The 15,398-nt window shown below is 42.1% G+C and overlaps 1 protein-coding gene across 4 annotated transcripts in view; it reads left to right on the top strand.

Annotated features, from left to right (window-relative positions):
- Positions 1-12,537, top strand: part of LOC134531628 (katanin-interacting protein-like) — a 136,377-nt gene extending 123,840 nt beyond the window's left edge. Inside the window, exons 15-16 of one of the 4 annotated variants that reach the window (XR_010075049.1) lie at positions 4,830-5,297; positions 11,586-12,537. Coding sequence is in view for 2 of the 4 variants with exons in the window: in XM_063367385.1 (XP_063223455.1) it covers positions 4,830-4,977 (148 nt within the window). In the remaining 2 variants the exon portion in view is untranslated. Of the gene's footprint in view, positions 1-4,829; positions 6,396-11,585 lie in introns of those variants that run through there. The other 3 variants (XR_010075048.1, XM_063367385.1, XM_063367386.1) reach the window with 3 other exon arrangements.
- The last annotated feature ends 2,861 nt before the right edge of the window (positions 12,538-15,398 follow it).

Here is a 15,398-nt window from a genome sequence, read left to right as displayed (position 1 = left end):
TTCAAACCTGTCCCTCAGCGTAGCTGTGGCCACCTCGAAGTCACCAAGCCTACTCTCCAGGTGCTGGATGTGCTCACGCACCTCTTCCCTGGCGTTGGCCTGTCCTCGATGCTCGTTGGCCATCATGTTCCTCAGGGACGTGACGTGGGATTCCAACCCATCTACCCTGCTGTTGTATTGGGAGACCTGTTCGGCTATCTGCTGAATCTCCTCATGTTGTTGCAAGAGTCTAACCTCGATGCTGTGCTCGAGATTCCTTAGGCTGGCATTGTTCTGTTCCATGGCAGCATTGGTCTGTTCCAATCCAGCCCTCAACTCAGCCGTGAGATTGATGTTATTTTGCTCTAGTTTTTCAGTGAGAGCAGTGTTGTTTTGCTCTAGTTTTTCAGTGAGAACGGTGTTGTTTTTTTCCAATTTAGAGTCGTTCTGCTTCATCTGAGCATTTGTCTGCAGCAAGATCTGCATCAGTGACTCTAGTGTCACTGGTGGTGGAGTAGGAGTGCTATCCTGGGGTGCAATTGTGTGTAGGACAGTGTCATTTATGTTTTCCTGCTCCATGATTAGGGGAGATGTGAGCCGCCCTAACCTTTCCTCACAGGTGACTACAGGCGAATTCCCTGCAGATGATGAAGGATTCGACTCACTGCTTGAGGTTTGTGCAGTAGCAAACTCCTCCCCTACACTTCGTGATCTTTCTCTAAGAAAGTATTTGTTTTGTTCGTCGGCCATAGTGGTGTGCAAGGAAGTAATTGAAAAAAATAATGCGTTACACAAATAGTGCACTTGCACACAGTACTCGGATGGTACAGAATTTACACAAAAAAATTGTTGAGGTGTCCCTTAACCTCAAAATCGGCCCCACCGTATGGGCTCCAAATAAATATGTGCGGGAACCTTCTTAGTTGTTTAGGCCCCGCTAGGGTAGCCAATTAAATATGTAGAGCTACTTTCGTGCTGCTTAGTAGGCTCCACACACACACTTAAACGTTGGGCTGAATAAAACTGTGTAATAAATTAGATTTCTTAAATTGTGTGACTCTTCACTGGTAATGTTGACATAAGGTAAGTCACAGTTAGGTGTTATTTGATTGATATGGAACATACATAAATACACACTGGAGTAGGTGGAATTACAAATAACACAACACAACACTGTGAATATTAAATATAGAATTATTTTATTTCCAATGTAAAAACGATTTAAAAGATTTCAATCTTATTAATATATTTAATTATTATTCATATCCAAAACAACAACCTAACTTAACGGTGACATCATAGTAATTCAATAAAAGTTCAATTACCAGGAGTTATGTTGCGCACATTTAAATATTTTCAAAAGTCTTAATTCGGGTTCGTTGACACTACACAGTTTTTAATTAATGTTTTTTTTTTAGGGAACTTAAATCAATTTACCTCGGCTAGATAGGTTCAAAATCATCGGCAGAGCTCAGAGCCTCTCATCTATAGGACCACTGAGTCTGTTAATTAATGTGTAAATTCGTAAAATTTATGTCCAAGTATTATTTAAATCCTCTATAAAGTCAATTTAATTCATGAAATCAATGTTTATAATAAGTTTCGGCGACGATGTGACGTGAAAACGGGAGTTTCGTGATTCGTGCATAAGATTAGGGCACAAAAAATCTGGGCACTTTTATTACTCACGTTAATCACTCCTATGATATTTATCTTTTTAGATAAATCCTATTTAAATGTTCTGAACTCCCTAATGGTTCATAATTATCATCCACTATCCGGGATGCCTGATGCTAGATAGCTAATTTTCAGGATTTAAATTCGCCGACGTCACGAAGTTGCCGCTCATTCAGCTGGCCATTGTAGAACTCTCCTTCTTACTAGTTTCCTCAAAATAACCAGTAAGACTCACTTTTAAATGGTGGCCCGTGATTGGCCAAAAGGACCGTTTCAGTTACCTAATTTCTTACCGAAAACGTAAACTCCGAACGTAACAATTGCGCGGATAACAAAATTTCACTTAAAATTCAAATACATAAATATTAAAATTAATAATTTACATAATAAAATTACGGCGTTAATTTTACCGTTTACAGTTTTCAAGTCCATTAGTCCTTAGAGGGGTATCAACAATACCTCGTTCAAATAGTCCGGTAAAAATCCAAAGAATCACTTTTCCATAGACATACATAACCAAATATTGCCGTTTCTGAAAATAAATGATATTATACATAGAGCAAACAAAAATAAAATAAATCGTAAATAATAATAAATAATTAAACTGTCAAAACAAACATGTTGCAGTACACTGTCACGATCCATTGACGAGGGGGGAGAGAATCGTAGCTCTTTACATAGAAACAACTCGCTTGCTGGCTTCAACTAGTCTTAACTTCATAAAATACTTTACTGTACCTATGATCATAGGTTCGTCATCCCGTACAGGATGTCTGGTGAGAGCTGAACTAAGGAGATTTTGCAAAATAACATAATACTAAATTAAAATGAATTTATTCTTAACATCAAATAATCAACATCTTTTTTTAAAGAACATTTAAATAGCGGGATTACAATTTAAAACAATAATCTCTTCATTACTTCCTTAACGACTGAACAATCTTTACAAGAGAGAAAGAGAGAACTTCACTAAACTCTTCCCTAATCCTTCCGAATACATCAAATCATAATTAATACTTAAAATTAAAACAAAGATAAGTCCATACTCACATTTTCCGAAAAGCCTTTCTTGATCAATTACTTAAAACTAACGTAGGGGCCTCTCCTGCCCTTGAAAACCCGAACGAACATTACATTTTAAAAACTAGAACTAAACGACTAGTGACGAGAGCCATAGCCTCCGCCCGAGTGCTTGAAGACGACTACATTAGGACCTAACTTAAACTACATTACGAACTAAACTACTCGTGGCCTCTGGCGTCGGCCATAGCTTCCGCCAGAGTGAGCCCCGAGCTACCAATCACTTGCGCTTAAATTCGCGCGCCCTGCCGCACCTAGCATAACAAATCGCTCGTTATTGAAGCCAAATTTACTAAACAACTAACTAGAACATCTGGGAAAGCTACCCCCCTCTACCCCGACGTGCAGGCCACACCGCGCGGCTTGTTACGACAGCGTGCCCCAGTAACTGCGGCCCGTGGCTGCGCCAGCGCGCGGCCGAACAACCAAACAAACAAAATTCTGTAAGCCCGCAGCGCGCCGTGCCGGCCCCGTGCCCCAATTACATGGTCACGCCACTTGCGCTGACGAGTGAACAGAGCAGCCAGCCCAGAGTCCCGTCAGTAAAGTCCCTAAATTTGATTTCAACAACTCTGCAAAATTTCAACCCGCGACAATACCTATTAGAAGAACAAAGACGTCGAGACGGTAGACGTCGTAGGGCTTTAGAACTTAATAATTATTTACCGACTTATAAATGTGCCGTTACTTCAGCTGTGCAATATCACGCCTTAGGACCATTTGAAATTTTGTGTATCCATTGTGGTGCATTGCATTTCCCTGAGGAACGCATTTATAATCGTTTAAATAGAAATTATTTTGGTGACTGTTGTTTGCATGGACAAATTTTAATGGAGCAACCAAAATTTTCAAATGAATTAGTATGTCACTTTTTAAATGAGTCTTCTTTATGTAAAGTTTGAGAAACCTGACCAGTTTGATGACGAGTTGAAGCTTCGTGAAGTTAGATTGTTTATAAGCATTGTTTAGGCATTTTTTAGTAAACAAGTAAACACATGAGTTAAAAAGACACAAATAATATAAGTAAACAATTTATTTTCTTGGTTTAACCTCAAACCAAACACTCATTGGCTTAGTGTTGCTTAACAACGCCATCTACTGGAGTAGCTTTAGTGTTGTTGTGTCGTTAAAGCAGTTAGTTGCTCCCAATTGAAAAAAAAAATGGTATTATTACTCGCCAATAGATGTCAGGAAGAGTCATTTATGTTTAAGTTGATTATTGATAAATTTGATTATTGAAAACATGGATAAAACAACTTTTTCTAAAAATGAATCCTAGCTAGATCGATTTATCGCCCGCGAAGCCCCATGCATACTAAATTTCATTAAAATCTTTGGGAGCCATTTCCGAGATTCAGATTATATATGTTTGTGTGTGTGTGTATATATATATTACACACATATTCAAAAATTTAAATTTAAGAATATATTTTTACTTAAAATATTAATTATTTTACTTAATAAACTGATTTCAGCAACATTTCATTTACTTTTAACTTCAACAAAATAAGCAATATGCCAATAGATAGCCAAGAGTGAATTGTATTTTTGCTGTAGTGCTAGGCTCCACCGACAAACAAATGCTTTTGATTCTCATCTGAGGTGAAACTGCCATGAGGGCATCAACTCAAAGGCTGGCTCAGGTGTGTTGCTGACTCAGTGGGGAGGGGACCGCAGTGAGGCAGGGCAGACCATGGGAGATGATTCTGCAGTACGGAGGTGAAGGGCCAACACAGCACACAGTCCTGCACCAGGGAAGGAACTGCTACACGAATGAAAATTCCCAAACCAGCCAGGAATCACACCCGTACTCACTCAACAATCAGAAGGTTTAAACACTAAGCTTACAGGTTGCACCAGTTCCTAGTGCCACATGATGTACTGTGTTGATGACTCAGTTTTTAAAGAGAGTCACCGAGATTGGATTTGAGGATGAAACCAATTACCTTACAGATGATGTTCATGTTTATTTTTTGGCCCTAGCAAGTCACTTTAAACACTTATTGAAATGCAACTATGTGCTGTAATGTTTACATGGGTGACAGATGTGTGGTACGTAAGGCACGTGGGCGCTGCGGTGGTTTTGCTTCCAGACACAGCAGCTACGGCCATGCAGTGCGTCTGCTGAACAACCAGCAGCGAGTAACTTCGGGTGGATTGAGCGCATCGGCCGATCAGTCTCTGCGACCGTTGACCTCGCTCGTCCCGCCCAACCGCAGCAAGAGCATGCACGACATGTGACGGCCGTGCCGTGCACGCTGGGAACTGCAGCTGGATTCATGTGGGGCTTCCTCGCCCTGCCAGCCTTGTGTGCTGTGAGTGCTGGGTTCAGCACCGTACATCTGTGATGACAACCTATAACACTTGGACAATCAGTGACGCATTGTGATGTGTTCCCAGAGAACTGCTTGCAGTTCTGGTTAGTTCTACTTGCCATGCGAGAGGATTAATATTCAAATATCTTCTTAAAGAAAGATATCAACTTCCTTCAAGCAATACACATTAAGCTGCTGCCTTGAATTGATTAAAAAAAAAAATGAGCCACATCCTGCAGTAAAGATGTACGTATTGTTAAATTTTATGGCTCGTTAAATCACAATTCATAGTTTTGGACAGTTGAAGTTGACCTTAGTGGCGTTGTGTTCCTGTTATGTCAACTGAAGTGGTTGCATGAAATAATGAGTGACTTTCTCCGGATAGTTACATGTTAGAGCTTACGTTCTTTAAATGATTTTTGTGTTGGATAATTTTGATTTAATGCAATTTTTTGGACAAATACCATTTCAGTTTTTTGCATTCTTTGCCATGGAAAAACTTCCATGGCAAACAATGCAATACTACAATGGTGTATGTCCAAAGAATTATGTCAAATCATGATAGAGCCTGTTTGTTTTTACTAGATGATAATAGTGTGAAAAACCTTACAATATTATATATTATTTACTATGATTTAAAATAATTTCTTTCACATACACCATTGCTGATACAAGCTAGTTGCAAAAACCCTCAGGAATAAACAAATAATATCAGCTGATGTCAAATTTTATATTTTTGAAAACTCAGAAAATTCATTGGATGGAATTTAGTCAGAAAATATGACAGCACAGACAAACTCAGTAGGCCGACGTCAGTTGCAACAAGAACAGTAAATACAAAAAAAAACTTTGTACAACACTGTAACATACAGGTGTATCCATGTATGAAACTAAAAAGATATCTGGCTGAACACTGTAGGCTTTGACTAAACAGTTGCGACGTTCAGGAACTCACGTCTGCTCCCATTATGAGTTTTGTTTTTGTGACAACAGGTGTAAGCCAGCTATGGTGTGTGTCCAAGATATTAAATTAAATATATCCTTGCCGTTGCAAAAAAAATTCAAAATAATAACCTTCACAAACGATAACTAAATCTAAAATGGTGCATTATGTTTCCTTTAATTTTTATTTGCTTATAAAAGGTTCTTTTTTCCTACTAAATGAGTCCCCATTCAATGGTGTTTTAGAACTTAAAGAAAAATCTGTATGTCAGCCCTAGCATTGTGTGAAAACATTAAATCATGTGCTAAACAGTTCTGGATTAACTGTTCATAAATAACCTTCATCTTAAAACTGTTTATTTTTAGTATATCATTCATTCACTAAATAAATAAATATTTTTTCCCAAAACCAAGAGACCTAAGTTTGTCAGTGTTTTCAGAAAACCAAATGTATAATAACTTAATAACACAATTGAACAGATGTTCATATGATGTACTATTTACTACCATGTTATGTGCAAGAATACTGCAATGTATGCAATGACAATTTTTCATCAAAGAAATATTGAAAACTTGAACAAAACAATTACTAAAACATACACAATTTTAAATTAGAATATTTAACATATAAATAAATAACACTTTAACACAATGCCACACGTGTCCCAACGGTACGTATCTCTGGCACGAGCACTGCCCAGTGAGAAACTGATATCGGCCGGCGCCCGAGCAAGACAACAGGGCGGGAAACGGACAGCCGGGGGCGGTACGCTGAAATAACCATGCCACCCCCAGGCAGTCTGGAAACACCGCAAAGTGCAGAAGAGAGGTGAACTGCTGCACATACTAGTGGTAGTAAATGGACGCGTGGTCCACTCACTTATTGACACCGCCACACGGTTCGCCGAGGGGTCGGGCATCGAGGCCCACCCGGGCTGCCTACAGCTGTCCACCACTGGGGACGCCTGCCAGACCCTGGGCGTCGCGACGCTGTGGGTGTAGGTACAGGACTACAGCTCGAGCACGACCGCCCTGGTAGTCGAGAACCTCCGGGATGACGTGATCCTGGGGCAGCTGTGGCTGCATGACCAGAACGCCACGATCGAGGTACGCGGAGGCTGTATACACATCGGCAACCAGGGCCGTCGTACCGTGTACGGCCTCGGACGCTCACCGTCCCCATTCAAACACTTGGTTAGTCTCGACGACTTCAAACATAGTGTGCCCTGCGAGCACCAAGCCACACTCCAGTGTGTTATTGCTCCCCGCAGTGAAGTGTTCGCAACTGCAGACCCGTTGAGATGTACGACTGTTACCGAGCACACTATACCCTCCCACCCTCACGTCCCAATGTTTATACCCCCGGGCAGCTATGGGCACACGGGCAAGCCAACCATACTAAACCAAGTGAAAGAAATGTTGAGGGATGGGATTATTGAACCTAGCGAGAGTCTGTACAATTTTTAGGTGGTGCTGGCAGAAAATAAAGATGGGACATTACATTACTGCATTAAATTCAAGCCCATTAACAAAGTTACAATAAACATTCCCCCGCCCCTTTTAAACATAGCGGACACGATCACGGGACTCGGCAACGCAAGAATCTTTTCCTCATTGGATCTTAAATCTGGTTACTGGCAAGTCCCCATACGGCCAAAAGACCAACCGAAAACAGCCCCTTACAACACCAGACGGCCGATGTTTCTAGTTTTGCGCCATGCCCTTTAGGTTGCTAGATGCACCGGCCACTTTTCAAAATATGATGATGCGCGTGTAAGGAGTCTATGCGGGCAGGTTTGCCGCGGCATATCTTGACGACATCATCATTTGGTCACAGACGTAGGATGAACATGCGCACCACCTTGCGCTAATTTCGGAAAGCTTAGCTGCTCACGGATTACATGCAACCCAGAAAAATGCCACTTGGAACAACAGAGCTAGATTTCCTAGCCGTGGTAGTAAATGCTGAGGGGAATCGCCCGATGACACAACAACTGTCCGTCATTGTCAATAAACCAGTGCCCACTACTCGTAAACAACTGCAACAGTTTATCGGGCTGGTCAATTGGTTGCACGCGTTCATACCAGAGTTCACTTTAGTTTCCGCGCCCCTAACCGCACTAACCGCACAACTGTCGCCAAAGAAGCTGTACCGATGGACCGCGGATATGCAAATGGCGTTTGAGGAAATGAAGCGCAGATTCCAACAATGTCATTTGCTGGCACGCCTGGACCCGGAGAAGCAGATAATCGTGCAAACGGATGCTAGCCAGGAGGGGATGGGGGCCATCTTGTTACAGCTGGGAGACGCAGGCGAGACCCGCATATCGAGTATGCCAGTGCAAAATTCGGGGACATTGAACGACGGTACAGCGTCAATGAGCGGGAATGTCTGGGCGTAGTGTGGGTCCTCAGGGGGTATCGGCCGCACCTGGAGGAGCAGCACTTCATACTGCGAACATAAAGCCAATGCTATAAATGGCTGGCCATGATGCAGGGACGGCGGTCGAAGCTGACACGGTGGGCCATAACGTTACAAGCGCTGGATTTTACCGTAGAACACGTCGCCGGGAAACAAAATTATTTGGCCGACGAATTATCATATCACCTGGATGACAGCGCGGAGGCGCAGGGCGACATGGACTGGGACGAGCTCTTACCATGTACAAGCGGCATGCCGATACAGAGTCACACAGAGCAGCGGCACTGTGCGCCATCACAGACACTAGCCAACCTCCCACTCTACCACCAGGCACAGAGTTTGACGACCTTGACGCATTCGTGCACTCTGCACAGCGTGGGGACGGACACTCACAGGAGCTGATACAATGGAGTGGTGAGGCGGCGTGTGAGGGATACCGCGTGCTCGACGGGAAGCTGCAAGCACGCCCCGCGGGCACACAACAACCATGGCGGACGTTCGCACCTGCAGGAGCAAGGCGCGATACACTCAACCTGTTACACGTGGACCGACTTGCCGGGCACCCGGTTACCGACCAGACCATTAGCGTATTACGCGACCTCTTCTTCTGGCCGGGTGTAAATAAATACGTGACTGTGAGAAATGCTCTGCGAGAGTGTTGGCACTGTCAGAGATGGAAGACAAGGTGGACAGATGGCTGGGAGCAGCAGGTACCACGTCAACCCGCTGAGCTGTTCCACACGCACATTTGCCCTGGACTTAATGGGGCTGTATCCGAGGATGGCACGCGGGAAGCTGGTTTTGCTGGACGTCACCGACGGTTTTACGCGTTGGGTCTAGGCTTTCCCGCTGGCAAACTGTTGTGCAGTCATTACTGCGCAAGCCCTGGAAACCGAATTCTTCCCACGTTGGTGCTACCCATGCGTCCTTTTAAACGACAACGCGTCACAGTTCTCGGGACGGAAGTGGAAGGAATTATGCGGAAAATGGCGGGTCACACCGCATAACACGCCGGTATACCACCCCCGAGCCAACCCCACTGAAAGACATAAACAAAATTTTAAGACGCAGCTGAGGCTCAGACCGGCGAAAGATCACACGCAGTGGGATACTCACATTCCAGACATCACCTACTGCCTACGACGCTGCGTCAACACAGTCACCGGCGAATCCCCAGCTACTCTCGTTAAGGGGCGAAATCTCCCCCTGCCCGATCGATACCGAGTGCAGGACAGGCAAAGATAAGACTCGGAGAACAGCCCGGTGGTGTGGCATCGCGAGGATACATTACGAAGCCCGGCACAGATGAGCGTGTTACCAGGCACAACACACGCCTGTCATGACACGACCGCCACCGGCATTGACGCCCGGCCTGATGGTCTACGCGCGTCTGTACACGCTCTCTGACGGAAGCTGGAACTTTTGCGCGGGACTCGCGCCCAGTTGGACCGGAGCTGTTCCTGTGGTACGAGTGCTAGGACCCACTGCGGTCATAATGAAGTTACCGAGCGGGCGTACTGCAAAATATCACCGGGACGATGTGCGAGTTGCACATGAGTATGAAGCAGAACAAGACAGTGCGGCGGGAAGTGAACCAGCAACCCCGACAAACACGGAGGGTCAGCGACACGCAGGCTCAGGGGCGTCCACCCCTGAAGGCAGTCAGAAACCAGGTTTCCGGGGTTTCCCGGAGATGGAGACGCAGTCACCGATCACCGCTCCGCGCGCGACTGAGTCCGCTAGGCGGCTATTCGCGGAGTCGGAGGCAGAAGACACGCCCTTCCACGGGTTCCCTGAGGACACACCCTCACCATTAGTCTGGACACCGGACGATGAGGACAAACAGTCCAGAACGCCCGGCCACGACAAAACGCTATGGCCTTTCCACTACTACATAGAGGACTCAGACTTCAGGGTAATGGTAAAGGAACCCGCCGAACCCGAAATGAACACGCCAGGAGAAGGGGTGCCAGAGCCGACTTCCGGGTACAAATTACGCCCCGTCGGGCGCCACAGGACCCGAGCTGTTGTACGGTACGAGGGACAGGAGCCACGAGCAGCACCGGAAAGCAGAAGTAAACAGTGTAACACTCACCCAGCTGCCAGCGCGAGCTGTTGTCATATCGACCTACTTGACATCGTCCCGGGCTGCGCCCTTCTGAGCCCGATGTGCCACCACCTCCCCCCCTTACAAGCTGTGAGCCCCCTCCTTCCAACACTACCCTCTATGACCCCGGCATTTAACCGCCCACCTAAGTGTGTGTGTGTGTGTGTGTGTGTGTGTGTGTGCGCGTGTCGGCCCGCGCCCACCCGTGTGACAGTGCTCCGCTCCCGAAAGTTGCCGAGCGAGGACGAACTGGCAGTGAGTCGCGATTGCTGCTAGAGGAAGGAGCTTCATGCTGCTTTAATTGTTTTTGGAGGTTTTTGAGTTATACAGGGGGAAGAGGGTCTCGCCACACATGGGCTACATCACGGCCCTGAGAACAGAGTAGCAGAATCCACATGCCCATTATACATGTGGTGGCGCCCTAAGCTTCGACGGACACGTCAACCCCCATTGTGATAGCAACGCATGCACTATTTTTTATTTATTTATGAATGATATACCAATATAAAGAGTTTTAAGATGAAGGTTCTATACAAATGGTTAATTTAAAAGTTTATATCTAATGTTTTCATGATTTCAATACATCCTAGGCCTGACATAAATTTTTGCCTTCAAGTTCATAAAAAGTAGGGCTGTTCCGATACCTCCTTTTCTGATACCGATTCCTGATACCCGATGCTACTTCCAATACCCAGATATCACCACCGATTACCTAATACTAAATAATATATATATATATTTACTGACCACACTATATGCCTAAATAATATAAATTTTTATAAGTATGATAGAAATTGTCCTTATTTTATATCTGAATTTAATTTAACGCATGTTTACTGAAGCATTGTGCATCATGTATTTTTTATGAAAACTGTTTAATTTTTTTTTGCTTTAAGTTAAATAATGCATAAGTTAATAATTAAAAAAAAAAATGTTTATATATTTTTTAAATAATTCTTAAAGTGATAAATATTTTCAAACAATGACTAACAAACATTTTTTTCTTTGTACTGTACTTGTTTGTCTGGCAAATTTATAATAAAATGCATCTTTTTTCCACCAGCTTTTTGCAGCCGACCATCTGCGAATCAGGTGTTTCAAGTTAAAATTGAATTTTGAAATGAAACACAAATTATTTCTTAAGTTTAAAGATTTATTCAATAATTTTGTCCCGCAAACTGCTGAAGACTGCTGCATGATGGGAGCAGCGGGATAGGGGAAGGACAGTTCCCTTGCGCACTACATCCATAAAGCACTAATAAAGGTTTTACATAAAATTTAACATCTAAACGTCTTACAATTTACTTAGTTATAAATTCCCCACATGGGAAACGACTGACAGAAGTTCTAAATATGTGCGTATTATCTATATGGTACCTAATTGTTTTACTTGACAAAGATCAGTCAAACCATAGACTGTTCATCGCTTGTGGGCTACTACGTTACCTGGAGCCATACTTTATATATATTATTAAATACACTCAGTGAGCACTACGTATTGAATCTGGCCTGGGGCAGCAAAAGTATTTAAGGCGTTCGTCTAATCATGTACTCTTAAGGGGTCACATGCATACTTAATGATGCATTTTTTTTATGAATATTATGATCTTACATAAACTCTTACAGGAAGTAAATACACTAACTTGACTCGTGCGGACGTGATGCAAGGGTGTGTTCCGCCAGCAGGGACTGGTACTGGCGAGTGGAGACCGGACTCTACTATCATAGGAGGTACGACATCATTACAGTGTGAATAATGCCCGTTTTGGTACTTGTTTGATGGTTGTAATTAAAGTGTAGGTATTGGCCCATATGTGTCAGTTTCTTATGTACTTTAGTGGTGATTAGCACATTTCCTTGGAAAATAGGACATCTAGGAAATAAAGGCTCTCATCGGTTTCCATTTCATATGTGAACTGTATCGAAGGTCGGAGTGAATTGAGGAAATTTGAAAACTCCTCTAACTTTTCTGTCTATTTTGCCAAACAAAAAAGTGTTATCAACATAGTGAAACCAGATTTTATGTAGAGTATTAGTTATATTCAATGTTTCTTGCTCAAAGATCTCCATGAAAATATTCGTAATGAAAGGAGAAATTGAAAAACTGATTGCAATTATAAATGTATCTGATTGCGTTTATAATTCGCCTTTAAATTCAATAATGTTGTATTAACACAGAGAGTTATAAGTTCCATGAATGATTTCTGTTCTTTCTTTCAGCATGCTGTCATTTTCAAATTTAGATTTTAGATCAACAAATGTTTCTGGTACAGGCATATCAGTGAGAATGCATGATTGAGAATGTCGTGCACAAACTTCAAGACCTGTTGACACTTGCATTTAAAAAGGTGAATGTACAGTGACTTTAGGCCCTCTTAAACCCTGCGTGAACACGTATTTTATTTTCCCATAGCTCTACCTCGAATGACTCCCAGCATGCCTTAGAACTTAAACACTTTACTTTACCAACATGTCAAACACTTGTCTACTTCATTTATTAATTAAACATGTGGAAAGGTCCAACTTATTTAAATACTTATAATGTACCTGAATGGAGCACTTTCTCAATTATCTGTATAGCTAGCTTATTTTTGAAATGATATAAATCAATTTTAGACTCATCCTCTTTAACACTGACCCTGCTTTCAATCACGAAAGACTCTTTCATGCTTTTAAAAAACAGTTGAAACTCTTGTGTTATGCTTAACTTATCTTGGTTATGCTTCAACTTAATCACCCTCTTGGACCTCTACCCCAGCAGCATTATAGTTGTTTATTAACTGCAGCTCATGCAATGTATAAAATCATGAGCCTAGCCTTAAGCATCTCTACTTATTAGCAAAGCTATGCAGTCATACAACCCTGGGACTAACTCCAGACCATTTAACTGAAATATTTAAAAAATAAAATAAAAAATAAAAAAAAAAACAGGAATTTATGTAGAAAGGCTAAAAAAAAATTTTAATCATTTAGTAGCAAATACAAGCAATGAGATGTTAAGGTTAGATAAATAATGTTTTAATCAACACATTCACTTGGATAATGTCAATTATACAAACAATGGCCATTTAACCAATTCTTGGTAAAAAAAAATTGTAATGAATCTCACTCTGGTGTTTCACAACATATTACAATGAGAAATGAATTGCTTATCACGAAAAGAGCATCCATTACTAATGCCCACTATAAAAATTAAATAATTGGCCCAAATATTCCAGGAAATGCTAAAAAAAAAACATAATTAAAATTCTTATTAAATATCAAAAACATTAAGTCTTGTGCCTTCACTTAATCAGCCTAGATTGTTGAAGCTAAAGCCATCAAAAATAATTGCATCTTGTTCGAGCATCCATTGGACTAGAATGATTACAATTGACATTAACATGGCACAAAAATAATTTGGCTCTGTGTACAGTAGGTATTAACCAGTAATATCACAATTTCTCCAAAAATGCTAACATAGCCAAAATAAATAATTGCTAGTAAAAGTAATAAATTGGTAAAAGAAAAAATGTTGTGAATAAGTCTCTAAATAAAAAAGGAATATTAAGAGAAATTATCAGCAATAGCTCGAAATGCATTTTAAATAGCATAAAGAATTTTAAAAAAAAAATTTCAGTGAGTAGAACTGATATTGTGAAATTCATTCGTGGAAAAGGTGCATAAAAAAGTGACATAACCTGATGTCAAATTACAACTCACAGTTACTGCAGTCAGCTTGCAGTCTTGCCTGCACATACACCATGTATGTTGCAGACCTCATATCAATGAACTTGCTGCTTCTGTTAAAAATAAATTATACCTCATGATGGTAAGGAGATGCACATATCACCCAAATAGATAAAAGAATATTATCTGTGACACACTGGCAGGGAGTTCAGGGCTGCTGCACAAACTTCTCTTGTACTGCATACTTACAAAAAGTTCATGTTTTATTGCCCCTAGCTGAATTAAATTATTTCATTAAATACTGGAACATTCACTCAGCACTGTAAAAGCACACACTGCACTCGTGGCTGCAGAAATTTGGTCACCCCCACAGTTGACTGCTCCAAACAAGTGCCTGGATAAAGACTGTTAAATGGTTGATGCTGTACTACAGTAAGTTGTGTTGAAACTCAAAGACTGATTGCACATCGATAAGGATTGAGTTATGCCATTGTTTAACTTGGGAATAAGGAGCTGCGCAATCCAAGTAGATAGTAAAATGGCAGGAAAGCACGGCGCTGATGTTCGCCGCAGCTGGCGACGCACCATTTCGCTGCCTGGTGTTCCTTGGCTGACTCTTGCCCTTGACCGAGAGGCAACTCTCTCAAGCCCACCAGCCAATTATGTCTTGTGGCTGCTTCGCACATGCGTACGAGGGAGCAGCCACTGTGGTAGACCTCTCGGCCAAACAGGGAATTACCTGCTAGTCTACTTGTAGGCTGTCGCTGTTGTAGTTCCTTAAATAATACTAAGGACTCTTGGTACTCTATTACTTTTATTATTGCCACTTAATCACACTTACACTAATCACAGTTACAATGTCTCGGAGTAGTACACATCTAAGTTACTCTTACAGATCACGGCCATCTTAACCTACATCTTCTCAACAGTCTCGCCAATTTGGCCATATACAACAGTCACTTGCTACCACCAGATAGCAGCTCAGTACCCATGCTCCAAGTGGAAAGAAACCAAAAACACTAAGTTATCAAAATTGGTACATAGCAAAACAAAAAATGTATTAGAATAAAAATAAGTATGAAGGAAAATACACAGAGGTGTAACCAACTTGCCTCAACATTCAGCAGCTGCAGTAATTGCAACTGCAACTGTGGACATGATTCATGAGACATGGCAGGAAGTTGAATACTGTTTAGACATCACCGGA

This window comes from Bacillus rossius, chromosome 5 (assembly GCF_032445375.1).
Source record: "Bacillus rossius redtenbacheri isolate Brsri chromosome 5, Brsri_v3, whole genome shotgun sequence".
Lineage (NCBI taxonomy): Eukaryota > Metazoa > Arthropoda > Insecta > Phasmatodea > Bacillidae > Bacillus > Bacillus rossius.
Note: the sequence above shows the minus strand (reverse complement) of the source record. Positions and strands in the feature narration are given on the sequence as shown.